The sequence below is a fragment of the Elephantulus edwardii genome, unplaced genomic scaffold (assembly GCF_000299155.1).
Source record: "Elephantulus edwardii isolate Elephantulus edwardi_28Jun2011 unplaced genomic scaffold, EleEdw1.0 scaffold00152, whole genome shotgun sequence".
Classification (NCBI taxonomy): Eukaryota; Metazoa; Chordata; class Mammalia; order Macroscelidea; family Macroscelididae; genus Elephantulus; species Elephantulus edwardii.
Window position 1 is genome coordinate 4,709,773 of NW_006399902.1, and position 18,202 is coordinate 4,727,974.

The 18,202-nt window shown below is 51.6% G+C and overlaps 1 protein-coding gene across 1 annotated transcript in view; it reads right to left on the reverse strand.

Moving 5' to 3' along the window:
* Window positions 1-7,397, reverse strand: part of COL16A1 (collagen, type XVI, alpha 1) — a 53,492-nt gene extending 46,095 nt beyond the window's left edge. The window contains exons 1-10 of the mRNA XM_006894948.1: window positions 7,325-7,397; window positions 5,303-5,377; window positions 5,078-5,195; window positions 4,015-4,138; window positions 3,459-3,725; window positions 2,456-2,536; window positions 2,196-2,321; window positions 1,330-1,383; window positions 1,038-1,064; window positions 500-539 (exon numbers count right to left, since the gene is read on the reverse strand). Of these exons, the coding sequence (XP_006895010.1) occupies window positions 500-539; window positions 1,038-1,064; window positions 1,330-1,383; window positions 2,196-2,321; window positions 2,456-2,536; window positions 3,459-3,725; window positions 4,015-4,138; window positions 5,078-5,195; window positions 5,303-5,377; window positions 7,325-7,397 (985 nt within the window). The remainder of the gene's footprint in view (window positions 1-499; window positions 540-1,037; window positions 1,065-1,329; window positions 1,384-2,195; window positions 2,322-2,455; window positions 2,537-3,458; window positions 3,726-4,014; window positions 4,139-5,077; window positions 5,196-5,302; window positions 5,378-7,324) is intronic.
* Between the last annotated feature and the right edge of the window lie 10,805 nt (window positions 7,398-18,202).

The following is an 18,202-nucleotide window of genomic DNA, read 5'->3' on the forward strand; positions in this document are numbered from 1 at the left end:
CAGCTGGGCTTACTGGAAGCCCCTCTGCCCTGGTCCCTGCAGACCCTCAGAGGAAGTCTGGGCCAGGGCCAGCGGAGGGTGGTGTGCACAGAGTTAACATGTGGCTTGGGGGCCAGTGTGGGCTGTAGAACCCTAAGCCAGCCCTTCCCCCTCTCCAGGCCCCCAAGATGAAGCATGAAGCCTTCCAAGTAGAGTAGGCTGAGTCCTTGTGGAGCAGGAACTAAAGGACTTTAAGGTCCTGACCTTGCCCGCTATCACCTCACCACTGCGCCACCCTGGTTCCCCAAACATGGCCAGGTCACAGAGTATGAGGCCACTTTTCCTGAAGCCCCAGGGATGGGAGGCAAGATCTGCTCTAGGAAAAAGGTAGAGAGGGGCTGTGAAAGTGGACAAAGACCCCCTTGTCTTCAAACAGGAAACTGCCACCCAACGCCTACTCCCAGCCTGCCCAGGCCCCAAGCCACTCCCGCTCACCCTGCACACCACCCCCTCCGTTCACTCACGTTGCTCTCCCGGCCACCTCGGGGACAGGGTGGGCACTGAAAGGAAAGAGCAAAGCTGGAAGAAAGCCCCCAGGAAGCTCTTCCCGTTCTCATACTTCTCCCTAACCCCCCACCCCTGCCGCCCCCTGAGCCCACAGATCATCATATAAGCTCTTGGTGGATTTTGCCATGAGCATGAAGATGGGAATCCCCACCGCCAACTTCCACCAACCTAGACCTGAGCCATTTTTCAGGGGAGGTAATTGAAGACAGATGAGGCCCAGAAGCCAGGATTCTGTGTCCTTGGCCCAGGCTCTCCCCAGAATGCCTGCGACCATTTGCTGTCAACTCAGCAGAAATGTCCAAGGCTACCCTGACCAACAGGGTGAGTAAAAGGCAGACAAGGCCCAGCAACAGGCCCCGAGGAAGCCTGGGATCTGTGCAGTCTGCGGCCACCCCCCATGCTCAGGCTCCAGTGCTCTGAGCCTTGGTGAAAAGGTTCATGTTGGCACCTCCTCAATCAAGCCCTTTTTGCCAGACCAGATCGGGGCTTACCTCATCAGCAACTGTCTCCTGATGTGCCTGGGAAGAGAAAGGATATGTGAATGGGTAGGAAATGCAGAGGGTCAAGCAGTGCTTCCATACCCCTCCCCAGGACTGCTAGGGCAGAATGACCTAGATAGTGCCAGGGTGCTGGTCTGGCCGGCATTCATCCATCCTTCTTAGTCAGAGCTGGTACCTACACGACTCTACCCAGGCACATAGAAGGGTGGGAGTAGAGGGCCTAAGCCCAGGGGCTTACAGAGGACAGGGGAGCAGAACAAGGACTCCCCCACCATAACTCTACCTTTGTCTCCCATTCCGCCTTCTGACTGACTCGTCTTGACAACTGGGTGTCCACCTGGACAGAGAGAGCAGAGGAGAATCCTTCAGGAGGATATTCTGGGGAAAATACTAGAAAGAGGTACCAGCAGAGGGCAGGGTCCCCAGTCACCCTCTCCACCTACTCCAGTGTCTCTCAGGGCACCAACAGCCCGCTGCAGCCTCTATGGCTGCCCCCACAGGCCCCCATCCCTCTTTTTCCTCACTTCCATTCCACTTCCCCCCACCCACGTGATGTCAGAGAAAACAAGACCATGAATCAATGGGATCCTGTGTTTCTGTAGCCAAAGACTGGGCATGGTGCCTAGCTGGGCAGGGAGACTGCCTGGCCTAGGAGTGGGGCGAAGAGAGGACTGGGTAGCCCTGCCACCCTCAAAGAGCCTAGGCTTGGGCAGGGCAGCTGGCCATGGTGCTGGGCATAGCACCAGCCTAGCACTGGGCAGGGTATGTCCCAAGAGAGTAAGGAGGGCTCGTAGGGAGTGGTGTAGCCTGGTCTCTGACCTCAGGTGTCCCTGTGTTCGAGGAACTGCTTTTGGGTGTACTTTTGCTCTAGACCAGATGGGTCTGGGGTGACAAATCTGGGTATGCATAATCCTCAATGCCAACAGGCAGGCAGGCAGGCAGTCAGACAGGCAGGAATAGGGTCACCAAGTGGGCTGCTTCTAGTCTCTCTGAATCTTACAGGGGTAATATGCAAACTAGCAGGATTCGAGTGCCCTTCCTGTCCTGGACACAGCTGACTGACCCTGCTGGCCGGACTTGGGCAGACGAGAGGAGGATCACGTCATGGGGGCTTGTCTGTGCCCACGGCCACCGGCCCTGCCCACCCACCTTGCTGTTTTGTGGCTCCTCCAGGCAGAAGCAGCGGGTGTAGACCTTGCCTTCAGTCTGTGGATTGATCTCAATGAGCTCGTTGCTCTGGGTGTCTCGGCGGGCCTTGGAAGTCTCTGGAGGGCACTGTCCAGAGTTGGAGAGGGGCTGGTTCAGCACTGAAGGCAGACACCCCCTTACCCGCTCATGCCACGATCTCGAGGCACCCCTGCCTAGGTCCCTGAGCAGCGCCCCCTGACTGTCGGGGCCAGGCCACTCACCCCTCCAGGTGAAATCTCACAGCATCCCTCCTCCAGCACGAGCTCTGGGTCACAGTAGACATGTGCCTGCTGAAGGTCAAACTGCAGGGGGTACGCAAGTTAGTGTCATCACATTTCACCAGGTAACTCCACGCCCTGAGCCCCCAGTGAGGCAGGCACAACGCCAACCTCTCAGGCTTTCCAGTCAGGCCTGAGAGATGACAACAACAAACATAACTATCCCAGAGTCAGGGTGGCACAAATGGTTTGTAATTGGCTGCCAATCCAAAGATTGGTGGTTCAAAACCACCCAGCAGCTCCACAGAAGCAAAGCCCAGCAAACTGCTTCAGCAAAGATGACAGCCATGGAGACACCGTGGAGAGTGCTCAGTTCTCCTCCAACACTTGCGTTAGGGGCTGACTCGACAGCTTCTAACAACAGCAAAATGGTTTAGTGGGACAGCTCAGCAAGAACAAACATGCAGCTATGGCAGAATGAAATTTGCATATGCCAACAAGAAGGATGCTTGTGGCTGCCCCACCACGACCATAGCAACTCCACGAACAACAGATAAGAACCATCCTTTCAATCCTGTGCCATCCTAACAATCCCTGCCTCGGGTCTGTGAGCCCATCGTCAGGGTCACTGCATCAAGTCATCTAGGGGGAAAAAAATGTTCATTTTGGTCCAGCGCAATGAGGAGGAGGAGGAGATTCCAAACAAGATGAATGATGAAGGAAGGCAAAGAACGGCATTCTCAGTGGAGGTAGAGAAGTGCCAGTAAGGTCTGATGGATGGGATGGTTGAGAGCACAGGTGTGTGGAGAAGCAGAAAGGAAGATGCTGCTACAGGCATTTCTAGGGACCAGAACTCAAAGGGTCTTAAACTCCAGATTCATTTGTTTAGGCTGCATCTGAAGGGCAATGGGGAGCCACAGAGGCTTCTGTCAGAAATGGGCTCCAAATAGCTCACTTAGACTCCTAAGTGACAGGAGCAGAGACCAGGGAACCACGTAATACTCACCGCTACAGGCTTGCCCTGTTCAGCATCCAGGCCCAGGAACACATGACCCACGGGCTGCACAGGGCGTCGGGGCCCCAGGGGCTGGGAGGAGGCCGAGACGCAGTCCACATGCACAGAGGCCACGCGTCCAGCCACGCTCAGCATCAGCTTGTGCCAGCGCAGGTCAAAGAGCTGAGGCACTGGGAAGATGCAGGACACAAAGTCGCCATCTTGACCCCGGGCCCGGAGCTCCAGGCTTCGCTCTTGGCTGTTGACTTCCAGGGAAATCTGTGGCAGTGGGGCAGGGGAGTAGGTAAAAGAGGAGGTAAGGGAGGATCAGAATTCCCAAGCCACATAGCATGGCAAAGCCAAGGGTCCTCACGCTCATTTCACAGAAGGAGAAACTGAGGCCCAGAAAGGGAAGAGGGGTGGCTGGGGTCCCAGAGCAGCACATACTGCAAGAACAGGACAGATACTCAAGAGAGGCTCTCCGGGGCAGACTGGGCTGAATTACTACTACCTAAAGAGTTAAGAGTCAATGAGGATGAAGGGTGGAGGCAGGGCCCAGTGGGCTCACCTGTGGGTACCCATCTCCATCAGTCACTTGAAACAAATACCACGTGTTCTGATGTGTGTGTTTCTTCAGCAATAGCGTCAGCACCAGGGCAAACTCATCCGGGAGGCCCCGAGGGAACACTCGCCTGGGGGTGAAGCAGGGAGGATGCCCTGAGGCTCAGGTGAGGGTCCAGCTGGTCCCCACCTGGGCCCTCACGTCTGCTCAGCCTACACTAGACACATACAGGTACACATGCCCTGTCACACATGGATACACATTCCTTCATCCTGCACACATGTACTGAGTGCGCCACGCATGGGTCTGACCTGTGTGGACACAGTGATGATAAGACAGAGGGGAGTTGGTCTATACAAGCCTTCATGCCAATGACAGGGACAGACCTTAAGTAAAGAACCCCTAGAATGACTATTTAACATAATTATGGTAAAGGGTCCAGGTGCCCTGGGAGAAAACAGGGGCGTGGGGTGCTGGGGAAAGTGTCCCAGAGGAAATAATGCTTCTCTGAGTTAACACTCATTCAGTCACCCACTCGTGCTCCCTCTAAGGACAGCAAACAAGAGAAAGGAGCTTCTTCCCAGAGAGAAAGCAGTGAGGTGGGCGCTTCTCCCATGGCTGCAGAGGGTCCAGCATGACTAGAGCAGCAAGAGGAATGTCTGGAAGTCCAGGCTGGAGAGCTTAGCAGGAGCCAGACCACTTGTGGGAGTTTGAGTGCCCCACACCTAAGCACAGACACACACACACACACACACACACACACACACACACACACACTCAAACACACACACTCAAACACATAGGACTCTTCCAGGTCCCCAACCCCCATCCCAGGGTTCTCACAAAGCTCATCAGATACAGATGCTGTTAGTCAGAGAGAGGGGAAGGAAGGAAGGTGGGTCTGACAGCACTCCTTCTGTGCCCACCCTGGAAGCCCCAGGAGTGGGGGCCAGACAGACTTGTGACAGAGAAAGGGACAGAATGGTCCACAGAAGGGTTCCTGGGCTTAGATCCCACATCCAAAGCTGAGATGGGTATTGACTCCCAGTGGTCATACTGGGGTCTTTACCGAATGGGCTGGGTCAGTGGGGCGGCCCCCAGCCTCAGGATAAGAGGCCCCTTGGGGTTGCGGATCTTCTTAATGGCTGAGGTCTTCATGAGGTTGAGTCGGCGGATGAGGTTGAAGCCTTCAGGGGAGACAGCAGATGGAGAGCTCAGCTGGGCAGGTGAGGGGGGCACAGGCCACTCTAGAAAGAGGGTGGCACAGGGACAGCGGCAGGCGGTCGGCACTCACCTGTCACATTGGATGATAAGTCACTGCTGTGTTCCAATCTGAGTCCTTCTTGCTGTGAAGGTGGGCACTGCTCACCTGGAAGAGAATTGGCAAGGGGCATCAGGAGGGCTGACTGAGGCAGCTGCATCAGCAGGCCTATGGAAACTGAGAGGGAGCATATTTATAGAACTCATTCTGGATCTTCTTGATCTTGCCTTAGGGCAGCTTTTACCACTTGCTTTCTCACCCTGGCTACTAGGGGACCTAGAGAACACCGGTCATATAGATGGGAATACTGAGGCCTACATACTGAGGTCTGGTCAAAAGCCACCATGTAAGTCTACATCAGAACAGGACAAGAACTTCTGGAACCCCAGTTTCCCAAGAAGCCAAGTCAGGGGCCAGGCAAAGAACAGAGAGAATAGCAGAGTCCTGTGAAGCCCTAGAGCTCAGACAGGGTGGGGTATACAGGATTCTCCTTCCAATGAACACACACCCAAGTGGAGGCAGAGGGGCACGGAGAGGGCAAGACAACTTCAAGTTTGTGTGTAATATGTTATTTATATGTCTGCACATGTGTGAGTTAGAGATGCTGGTGCCACCAGAAACGCCATATGCACCTGGGACACATGTTCTTGGTGGTGGGTAGGGCTCAACTCCCCCATCCCGAGGATACACACAGGGCAGGCACAGCCAGAGCGGACAGAATGGCTTTTCACCTGGGTACCTCGTAACACAGTGAGCTGAGACTAAGAGTTTGAGAGTTACCAAAAGCTCAAAGGAACCACCAAATAGGATATTTTAAGGCATAAAGGCTCCTTGAAAAGGGATGGTTTCGTTCCAGTTTCTAAAGTCCTGAAGAGACAGATGGGCAGCCATGAACTTGCCTCCTCCCTGGGGCTGATGGAACGGAAGTGTTGGGGGAGGTGCTGCAGTGAGAGGGATCGAGGCTAGAACCAAAAAGGGCCTTCCCATGTGTGCACAAAAGGAAGCTGGACGAGACAGGCAAGACGGCTCTCAGAGGCTGCACACTGGACTCCCTGGCTGGCCTGGCAAGAAAGAACTATGGTTCCTGGGCCCAGTGACCCCAGTGGAGTCTCACTCCCCCAGATCTGACTAGAAAGACCATCACTGTCTTCAGCATCGGCAGCAGCAACGGGTGACTCACTCCTTGGCCATGAACCTAGATTCCTTACAGATGTTGAAATTCTCTGCCCCAGCCACCCAGGGGACCTGGTAAGGTGGTGAAGAGAAAGACACACACGTGAATGCCGATACACTTATGTGCATCCACATGCATGCAGCACACAGGCCCACAGGCCGTCACACGTACCCTGCGGTACACCTCCTCTCATCTGCACCTTGACTTAACTGCCCTCTTCAGCTGGACTTGGGTTCTGGTTCTGTTCCTGTTTGGCTGAGCTACTGAGATGCCCAAAGGGCACCCAGCAAGGCTAGGCTAGATGCCCAGTCCACTTCCCCTGGCTTCAGTCCCTGGAAAGCTGCACCCTCTTTCCCATCCAGTCTGGTCTCTGAGGTAGGCACTTTATTCAAGATTCAGCATCAGCCACGATGAAGGAGGTGCCTGTGGGCTGGATTCTTCACCATGAAAAGCACTGTAAGGGCTGGGCTTCATTCAGGACACAACTTCCTTCGGCAGGAAGAGCTCATTGCCTGCCTCGTCCCACCTTGTTGGTCTTGCTAGCACGCTGTGTGCAGGCTGAGTATATGAGTACATGTACTAGGGTGGGAGTGGAGGCTATTCTCTTACATATAAAGACACAAGGATACGTACAGATACACAGAGAGGCACAGAGATATAGACAGACATGCACATACAGAAATACACACATTCACACACTCCAGCTTCCCCTTGCACATACGTGTATATACCAACACCCCAGGCCATTTTGAGCCCAGCCCAAACTCTCCCACAAATGCCCACATGAACCAAAGGTAAGATCACTTAAGCATATAGAACTCCAGGACTTTAGGGAGCCAGTCTCAGTCCTAGGGCACACTGACCCTCCTGTGTCATCTCACCTGTATGGGCCCCGTGGCTGCACGGAGCCCAGAGACTGAGCAGCCACATGACGGGAGCCCATGATGCCCACATCCTGGTCCAGAGAGGTCGGCTGCAGCCACAGCACCTGAAAAGCACAGAGGCTGGATTCCTGCACCCACAGAGCTCAACTCCACCGTACTGATCATAGTCAAGTAGTGGCCAATCCACAGGACCCAGGTACTAGGATTGGGTAGAGGGAGGTCTGGCCAACCTCAGTCCTTTTAGGATCCCCACCAAAGCTCTTGGGCTAGAGTTTGGTCAAGGTTGTAATGCTAAAAATATTTAACCACAGGTATGGCACAGACATGGACCAGTCAGAGCCAACTGCAGAGCACTTACACAGGGTCCAAGCAGCATCTGGCTGTGCCCATAGATAGCTACAGGATGATGCAGAGGTTTTGAGAGTCTTGAAAGATCAGGGCAATTGGAGTAGCAAAGAGGGGCTTGAAGTCAAAGCTGTTTATCAAAACATTTGGAAGTATTTCAGTATTTTAACCACCTGTAGACTATGCCGGTATATTCTAACCTGGTACCTGGCCAGCTGCAGACAGCCCTACCAGGCACTCGCAAGATCAGGGGTTGCTGACTGGGTGACTCTCCTGGCAGGCACCACAGAGTTGTATGTGGGCCAAGGAAGCTTCTCCCCAGGTACAGTGGGCAGGACAGCAGGTCACTGGGGCTCAGGACCCCATTGCCAACCTCTCCTGCTGATGGATGCTCGTCTTTTAGTTTTATTAAACCCTGATGGATGGGCTCAGATAAATCAATGCGGGCTCAGCAAGCAGCCAACAGGGCCATACATCATCAGGCCTCCCTTAAGACAGGCGACTCAGCATGCACACTCAGACACAGCCATGCGTGCGCTCATAAGGTACACAGATACACAGGCACATATTCAGAGATACATATGCCAGTATGTGAATGGGATCATGCTCCAACACAGAGAGATGCATACACACCAATATACATGATAAGCACACTAGCTTGCACATACACATACACACACAGCCAGTCTAGTCTACCCTTCTGTAGGCATTCTTGTTGGGAAGTTTTTATGCAAGTCTGACCTCATTCCTTCCAGCTGAAATCCCATTTCCCTTCCCTTAGTCCTGTATAAAGGAGTTCTGGTGGCTTAGTGGTAAAGAGTTGAGCTGTCACTGCAAATGCACGTGGCTGGAATCCTCCATCTCCTCCACAGGAGAAAGATGGGCAATCTTCTGTGCGTTTTACTGCTTCTGAAAACCCCCTGGAGAGTCAGCTAAGAGTCACTTCTAATTCCACAACTCATAACAACAGCCCCAGATAAGTGAATGAGGGCAAAAGGGATCCCACATCCCCTTACACTCAGAGACAGGAAAGGAGTCCCTCTGCTCCAGAGAAGAGCCGCCCTCTCCCACTACTCACGCCTCATCCTAGCTCTGTGCATGAGGCTTCGCAAACCCTAGCCTGGCTTTCCCTCCTGCCAGCCAATAGAAGGGCTGCCAGCTGTGGAAGGCATGTGGATGCATGTGGAGGCGTGAACATGGATGTACTCGTGTCACATCCTGGCCTTCACTTTCCAGGCCCTGGAGAAGGAAGTTTCGTCCCAGGACCGGGGCTACAAGGATAGGGCAAAGAAGTTTCCCGAGAGACGGTCATCCAACGCAAAATCATAAAAACAGTTAGGGGCAGGGAGAGAGTCAAAACCTCCAAGAGACAGCTGAGGCCCAGAGAGAGAAAGCACCTGGTCCAGGTCACACAGCAAGTCAGGGGCAAAGAGAGCCCTGCAGCCCAGAACCCAAGGCGCAGCCCGCTTCACCCGCACTTACCGGTGACCAGGAGTCTCCCCACCTTACTGAGCAATCCAAGCAGCCCAAGGCACGCCAGCCAGGGGAAGTAGGGCCCTAGGGCCCGCGTTCCTCGATCTCTCACTGCCCCGGCTTCTTAGCTTCCTGGGTCCGAGCTCTCTGGTCAGCCGAGCGCTGCCCGGCGCACGCCTGCCCGGGACTGCCGGCCACGCCGCGTGGGGGAAGAGGGGGCGGCTCCAGGAGGCTGGGGGCCTGCCAGGGCCGCTAATGGAATACAGCTGGAGCGGCCGCCAGGCCGGGAGGGGGCTCGCGCGGCGGCGGCAGTGGCGGCGGGACGCACAGCCCGGCTCCTGGCCGGTGCTCGGGGCCCGCCCTTACACTTCCCCGCCAGGTGAGCCAGCGAGCGAGGCGGGACCCTGCGTGCCCAGAGCTGCCCAGGAAGGGGGCTCCCGCGGGCAGGCGAGCCGGGAGGCCGGCCCTTTAAGAGCCAAAGCGTGCAAAGTGAAGGGCCTCCCCAGGGCCACCCCCTTAACCTTCCCTGGCGGGGCCCCCAGAAGGCTGGGGAGGTGGGGCGAGACCCTCCTCCTCCTCCTCGGTTCCGTGGCACTCGTGACGTGAGCGCTTCCCAAACTCCGTGGTCAGCCCAGCATTTTTCCAGTTCCTCCTCCTAACGTTCCCAGTCTGTCCCTCTATCTGTCTGCACTGGCGAGGGGGTGGAGGGGTGGGGGGAGTTGGGAGGGTGGGTAAGAAATACTAAATTAACCCCTTCCTCTCTGGCCCACAGAAGTTAGAACCGAATGCGCGGACAAATCCCATTATCCCTCCTGACTTGTTAAAGTTAAGAGTACTACCCAGCCGCCATTGCCTTTGCTCAAGTCTTGGGGCTATGAACTTGTTCTTTAACTATGTATGAGTCCATTTTAATCTGTAAAATGGGATGCTGGTGGTATAACACTTCAGAGTTGCTATGAGAAGGAAATGAGTTAAAGTCTGTAAAAATGCTTAGCATAGGTTTTGGCACAGGCGAGGAGCTCAATATTTATTCCCTGTTATTATCATTATTATTGCTGTCCCTCGTGGAGGGGGATGTGCGGTCTGGGATTCAAGTTTATATGTCAGTGACGGGAGTCGGTTGCTTATTCAAGTCCAAAGACGTGAGGGGAATTGAGTTTGGATGAGTGATATGTTTGTAGTTCTACGCAGGGGAGAGGGGTGTTAGGAGATGGGGGATTTATCTAGGTACTTACAAAGGTCTCCCCTTGGAGGTAGCAACCATTTTTTTTTTTTTTTACTCTGATGCTGAGGAATAATGGAGAAGTAGGTTCAAGAGTCCACTGAGAGGTAGGGATGGCTGTGGGGACTAAGGGATGCAACTGGGATGCTCTGAAAGGGGGATTCCTGTAGAGGCAACAAGGTTCGCAGTAGCCCTATGGCCCCATCTAACCCTGGTCAGGATAAGGGGAAGGCCTGGGATCTCCCGCCTCTGGGCCCAGTGACGCTGAGTCAGTGGAAACCCTGGCCACCAAGGCGCCCCAATGTGGTCCCTGCTCGGAGCCTGGCCCAGATGTGGTGGGGCTTGGGAAGCGCTGAGCTCAGCAGGCGGGAAGCGGAGGGGGCAGAGATTTCTGGCCTGCAGAGGGAGGAGGCATAGCCAGGTCTGCCCAGGAGGTGCCACGCCAGTGGTGGGCACTTGGGAAATAGGAAACACATATAGGGCAGGCTTTGTTCCAAGTACTTCACACATGTTAATTCCTTTCATCCTCATCACTCAGAGAGGCAGAATTGTAAGCACTATTTTACAGATAGGAAAGCCTAGAGCTTAGGAAGCTTGCAATGCAGGTAGGATCACATGACTGTCAGTGTGGAGCTGGGACCCCACCCAGTGTGCCTGGATTCGCAGTACAAGATTGTAACCTCTGTGCTATCCTGAGCACTTTAGTCCTAGATCTGAGTTTCCCAGGCAGGAGAGGATGGCTGGACCCAGAAAATACCAAAACCAGGCATGGAAGAATGGAAGGAGGTATCCAGGTGTCTTCCCACAGCCCCCCAAGGATTGAACAAGAATAGCCACCCCAGGGCATACTCTTATGTCTGTATGTACACATTATTATAGACACAGTGTAGAGATGTCCTGTGCCCTTTCCTCCCACCAACATGCAGTCAGTCGGGTATGCTCTCTCACTTCTCTTTTGTGTGCAAATACCAAATGTATATGTAAACTTGTCCATTCCTACAGGCAAACCTGATCCTGGAAACAGAACACCTCCATATAAACAGATACACCAAGACACAGATATGAACATAGATAAAGCTACTAAAACAGACAACTGTACCTCTGGACATAACCAAGCACAGATAGGTGTGTAATTCTAAGGATGCAAGCATACAGCACTTCATGTCCTTGGATATGCACCCAGAGACACATGCTTGAGCACACATACAGAGAAACACATGTGTGTGATCACACACATAGTTATTTACATATTCAAGCTCAGAGAAATATGTAGACCTACAGTATACACACGTGTACACACACAGGTGGCCACATAGACTCAGTCTCCACAGAAGCATCCATTCAGGCATGCACACATGGACACATGCACCCTTACATGCATGCAGCTCTGCTGACACATTTACATGCATTCAGCCCAAGAAGGCTGTACACACCAGCAAACAGTGTATCCCGTGGGGCTGGGCTTAGTGCCCTCACCCCAGATGGCATCGCCACGAGGTAATCAACACTGCTAATCGCCACCAGCTGCCCTGGAGCCTGCCTGCCGCTGCTGGGCGGGGCTGCCAGTGCCTCCTGGGGCTAGGATAGGATGCCCAGATGTCACACAGTGCCCAGGGGCTCACCCACCCCACTACTCCAGCTGCCCACTAGGGAATCCCCATCTGGCAGGAGCAGTACCTGGTGCTGGGAGAGGGTGCAGAGCCAGGGGCCAGGCCTGGTGCCAGAGCTGGCCCAGGAGCCCCAGGCAGCCAGGCAGAGGTGGTCTGAATGTGATAGTCTACCTAGTCCAGCAGACCTGAGACTTTGCATCCACAGATGCACACCTGGGGCCTGGCATGTGTGTGCACAGGTACAAACACGTTTACATACAGGTTTATCACTCAGGACCAAAGCAGATGTCTTGATTAGGCCTGCTCTTCCCTGTCTTCCTCATCTCAAATGTCATCTCAATTCATGCAGTCGCTCAGGCTGAAAACCTAAGAGTTATCTCTGGCTCCTCCCTTTCCTCTACCATCCCCACCCAACTCTGTCGATGATATTCCCCGACAGTCCACATCTATCCACTTCTCTCTGCCTCCTGCACCCACGCCACCATCATCTTTTGCTAGAGCCCTCAACTCATCTCCCTGCTCCTTTGAAGCCAGGCTTCTACCTCTATTTCCACCCATCAGCTTCTCAGGCTTTTCCAAACCTTTGTCAGTTGATTGCACCTTCATGCTTAAATGCTACCAGTTCTCACTTCACCCAAAATACAATCCATATTTCTTCCCTTGCCCTGTCTAGTCCCTCATGATCTGGCCTCTGCCTTCCCATCCAGCTGCCTTTCCCCCAGTGGTTGCAGTCCACTGGCTGTCTTTCTGCGCCCTAAATTTACCAAGCTGTTCTCCCCTCAGAGTTTCTGCACTAGAACTTCCCTCTCTGGAAGGACTGTGTCCTGATCTTTGCTGGCCCAGCTCTGCATTATCCAGATCTCACCTCATAAGATACCTCTTCAGTGGCCTTCCCCAACCACCAGAGCCACAGGAACCCTGAGTCATTTCCTGCCACATAACCCTGTTTAAAGTCTCTGCATTTCAGTCATTGTTGCCATCTCTTTGGCTCTGACCAAGCAAACCTTCTGTATGAATAGAATGAAACGTGGTCTCCAAACTCTATGATATTTTTGTACCCATTGTTGAGGCCATTGTGAAAATCCATCTAACTGAAGGTTTTCTTTGTTTTCACTGACACTCTGCTTCACCAAGCATAATACGTTTCTCCTAGGAGTTTATGTTATCCATGAGGTTTTCACTGGTTGCTATTAAAAAATAGATCTCCAGGCCTTTCTTCCTAGTTTATCTTAATCTACAAGTTACTCAAAACCTGTTGAGTCTGGGTGACTCTACTGGTATTTGAAATACCAGGGACAAAGCTTCCAGCATTATCGCAAGACACAAGCCACCACATTACGATGAACCACCAACAACAGTGTGATTAAAAGAAAAAGACTTGAAATCAAACAAACAAAACAACACACCAGTTCTGGTGTTTTTCTGTTTGTCACTTTTTTCCACTAATGAGCACAGAGGTTCCACAAGGGCCATTGTCCACTGTCACTCACTACCCTGCAGCTGATCCTGCCACCTCAAGGGCAGCCACCAGGGCATCAGAAGATGAAGGCACACAACACAAGCACAGTTCGTGCATTCAGACATGGACATAGACCCCACCAACACCCAGGAGGCCGCAAATCACGCATGTACACACATGAATGACATTTTTGGAGATGTGTGTACACACACAGAGGCCACCTTGAAGTCACAGCAGTGAGTGAGACTAGGGGACCACGGTCTCTCTGCCTGCCTCGGTGTCTCCATTTCTATCATGTCTCCATTTGACCCCCTGATGTCTCTCTCCCTGTCTCTGCCTGCTTCTCTCCAAGTCTGTGCCTTTACACCTCTCTAGCCTCTGGGTTCCTGATCGCTCTCTGACTCTTTTTTCTTCTGTCTCCATGTCTCTGTCTTCTCTCCAGTCCTCTCTTACCTTTGCCTCTCCATGTCTAACACTTCTATTTTTAATTTATATCTCTGTTTCTGTCTCTCTGTGTCTCATGACTTAATCTTTGTCTTTTTTTTCAAACTTTCTGGATCTCTGTGCCTTTATCCCTTGTCTTTATCTCTGAGCTTGCCTGTGTCTGGCTTCTGCATATAACTCTCTGTACCTTGTATCTCCCTTTGATACAGCCATTGAGAACCCTCTGTCTCTTTGCCTGTGTCTCTGTCTCTGTGCCTGGGTCTCCATCTCTCTGGCTTTATATCTCTACATTTCTAACTCTCTGTCTCTCATCTTTTCTCCCTCCCTTTTTTCCCCTCCCTCCCTCCCTCCCTTTCCATGACCTAAATCAGCCTTGGCATCACGTCTCTATGGCTGTCTGCATCCTTGTGGCAGGGAGACCCATCTTTCACCTCTGGCTGACATCTTTATAGTCCCAGCGGGCAGGCCTGTGCTCCACTCTGCTAATGTCTACCTCCCCTGCATGTGCACAGTAACACCTACACCCTGACAACTACCAGCTATGCAGGCCCAGTCAGGTCAGCCCACTCCTGGTAGCTCACAGCCTGGTCACACGTGTGGTTTGAATTGCTCTGGAGATCCTGGATCGCTGAGCGTAGGCGCTGGTGAGCATCACTTGCAATGTGTCAATGGCTTGGGCAGGTGGGCCCTGAGGGAGGAAGGGGGGACATGCCAGATATCCTGAGCATGGCTTTGTTGTCTCTATGTTCTGCCCACCTGATCTGAGACACCCATGAAGACACAAAAGTTCCATCTCTTCCTATTCTGACTGTGTGGCCTTAGGTACCAGTCTCTGCATGTGAGAAATTGTAGCATCTTGTTGTTAGGTGTTGCCAAGTTAAGTACAACTCAGAGTGACCCCATGAACAACTGATCTGAACCCTGTCTCATGCGGTGCCATCCTCACCATCTTTAAAACTACCTAACCTGATGAGCGGAAACCTCTGAAAGCACCTTGCCTGATTACTTTAGCTCAGTGAGTTCCACGTGGGAGTAGCTTTGTTCCCAGGGGATATCTGCAAGTATCTGGAGACATTTTTGCTTGTCACAGCTTGGGGATGGGTGCTGCTAACGTCCCAAGGGAGGGAAAGCCAGGGCATTGCTGAGCATTCGCAATGCACAGGCCGAGCCCCTGCGGAAGAGCAGGACTGTCAGCCCAGAATGTCTGCAATGTGAACTGACAAAGCCCCAAGGAGAAGATCCTGCTTCTCAAAATCCCTGTGCTCTTTGACCTCCTTTAAACTCGAATCATGTTTAACCGGGGTCAAGTGAAGGCCAAAAGAAAACGGGACATCTGTGCATGTGTGAGCTCTGCTCTGGCCTTAAAAATAGGAGTGGAGCTAAGGTTCCCTGCGGAGTCCATGGGTAGTGTAAACAGTTAATATGCCGGAGCTTTGGCTTCTAGCCAAAGGCCTGAAAATCTACTTGTGAAAAGTCAGCCATTGAGAACCCTACAGAAGGCAGCTCTCACCTGACACTCCTGGGCTCGCCTTGAGATGGCATCAGCTCTGTGGCAGCCACTTTGCACTCACTGAGCTCTTCTAAAGCATCAGCCACTGTACTTGGGTATTTGATTTAGTCTCATAACAACCTCATGAGACCTAGTCACTAACCAACCTTCCTCTAAAGAGGGAAAAATGGGCAGCAACAGGGTGAGTGGATAGCTCAAGTCGCATGGCAGATGAGCACAGAACCTGGGCTTGAGCTAATTCTTCTGGCACAGTCCAAGGATTTCCTCTGGAAAAGAACTTAGAGCAGGGGCTTGGACAGATGTTTTCTCCCCTTGGAACCTCCATTTTCCCATCTGTCTAATAGGGTCCATTATCTTATTTAATGATCCTAGGAGGTAAGGCATCCATATCTCCTCCCTTTTACAGACTAAGAAGGTGAAGGATCAAGGTCATCGAGCTGGGAAGTGGCGAAGACGTGAACACAACTCGGCCTGGACCCAGAGCCCTGCTTTTCAAAACTTCTTGCAGTTAAGTCAAAATCAGTTCAAGGCTGACCCTCTAGAGGGTTTCTGAAGTTGAAAATTGCACAGGAGAAAATTACTGAGTTGCACAATTCCAGAGAGCTATGACTCTTGAGTGAACGAGTAACTCCCTACAGACTACACCACCTGAAACTTCCCCCCAACACTGTAAGCCAGTAGAATAGGGGTTCTCAAACAAAAACACCTGAATGGCTTCTTGACAGAGTTCTAGTCCCCATCAATTGTTTCCAGTTCATTTGTTGTTGTTGTGAGGGGCTGTTGAGTCGAATATGACTCAGAACGATGACCCTATGAGCAACTGATCTGAGCCCTCACCTACCTTTTGTGACCATCCTCACAATCTCTGACACACTTGAACCCATTGCTGCAGTCACTGTGACAATCCACCAATGAGGGTCTTCCTCTCCTTCGTCCACCCTCCACCTTTCCAAGCATGATGTTCTTCTCCAAGGACTAGCCACTCCTAGCAGCATGGTAACGAAGGAGGAAGTAGAAGCTGCATTGAATACATTGACAAAAAATAAGGCCCCAGGAATCGATGGGATACCAATTGACTGTTTCGATTAACAAATAAAGCCTTGGATGCACTCACCAGTCTATGACAGGAAATTTGAAGGACGACTATCTGGCTGCCAACGGATTGGAATAGGTCCATGTCTATTCCCATTCCCAAGAAAGGTGATCCAACTGAAGGTGGAAATTATTGAACAATATCAGTGATATCACATGCATGCAAAATACTGCTTGAGATTATTAAAAAATGACTGGAACAGTACATAGATAAGGAACTGCCAGAATATCAAACAGGATTTAGAAGAGGCTATGTCACCAGGGATATTATTGCTGATGTCAGATGGATCCTGGCTGAAAATAAAGAATACCAGAAGAATGTCTGTCTGTGCTTTATTGACGATGCACTAACATTTGACTATGTAGATCATAACAAGTTGTGGCTGGCATTGAGAAGAATGGGAATCCCAGAGCACTTGATTGTGCTCATGAAGAACTTATACCTGGAGCCGGAGGCTTTTGTGTGAATGGAGCAGGAGAGCACTGCAGGTTTGGAATTCAGAAGGGAGTGCTCTATCTCCATACTTGTTTAATCTATATACTGAACAAATTATCCAAGAAGCTGGACATTATGAAGAGGAGTGTGGCATCAAGATTGGAGGGAGATTCATCAATAACTTGCATTATGCAGATGACACAACCTTGCTTACTGAAAGTGAGAAGGACTTGAAGCTCTTGTTGCAGAAGATCAAGGAATGCCGCTTTCAGTATGGATTGTGTCTCAATATCAAGAAAACAAAGATTCTTGTCACTGGACCAATAGGCAATGTCATGATGGATGGAGAGGATATTGAAACTGTCAACAGCTTCATCTTGCTTGGATCCACAATTAACACCTTTGGTATGAGCAGTCAGGAAATGAGGAGATGCATTGCACTGAAAAATCTGCAGTTAGGGACCTTTTCAAATTATTGAGGCATAGTGATGTCAGTTTGGGGACTAAAGTGCATCTGATTCAGGCCATTGTCTTTCCAATTATTAGCTATGCATCCAAGACCTTGACAATGAATAAGGATGACGGAAAAATAATTAATGCTTTTGAACTATGGTGTTGGAGAAGAGCATTGAATATTCCATGGACAGCTAAGAGAACAGATATGTCTTGGAGAGAGTGCAGCCGAAGTGCTCTTTGGAGGCAAGAATGATCAGGCTTCCCCTCACATACTTTGGCCATGTTGCTAGAAGGTGCTATTCCTTGGAGAAGGACATGATTTTGGGAAGGGGGGAGGGTGGGCAAAGGAGAGGAAGACCCTCAACCAGGTGACTGCTGCAATGGGCTCTTGTGTGTCAGGAAGTGTGAGGATGGTGCAGGATAGAACTGGGTACAGATCTTTTATTCATAGGGTCGCTATGACTTCTGCTCAACTCGACAGCACCTAACAACAATAACCACAGCAGCAGCGTGTCCAAAGTGTGTGAGATGAAGCTTCAACAAGATTCCTTCTTTACCTTCTTACAATTTAGTAGAATTTGCTTTTCTAACAAGCTCCCAAGAGATGTTAATGCTGCTGGCCCAGGGACCCCACTTAAAACCCCTGGCAGTAGAGTGTAGCGTTAGACTATCTGAGTATCTGAGTTCAAATCTTGGTCTAGTTCTTAACCAACTGTTTTGGGACTACCACTTACTTAATCTCTTCATCTGAACAGCAGAGCTAATGATAACATCTAACACACAGGCGTATTGAAGGGATCAAAGAAGGTAATGACAAAGAGAAAGTCC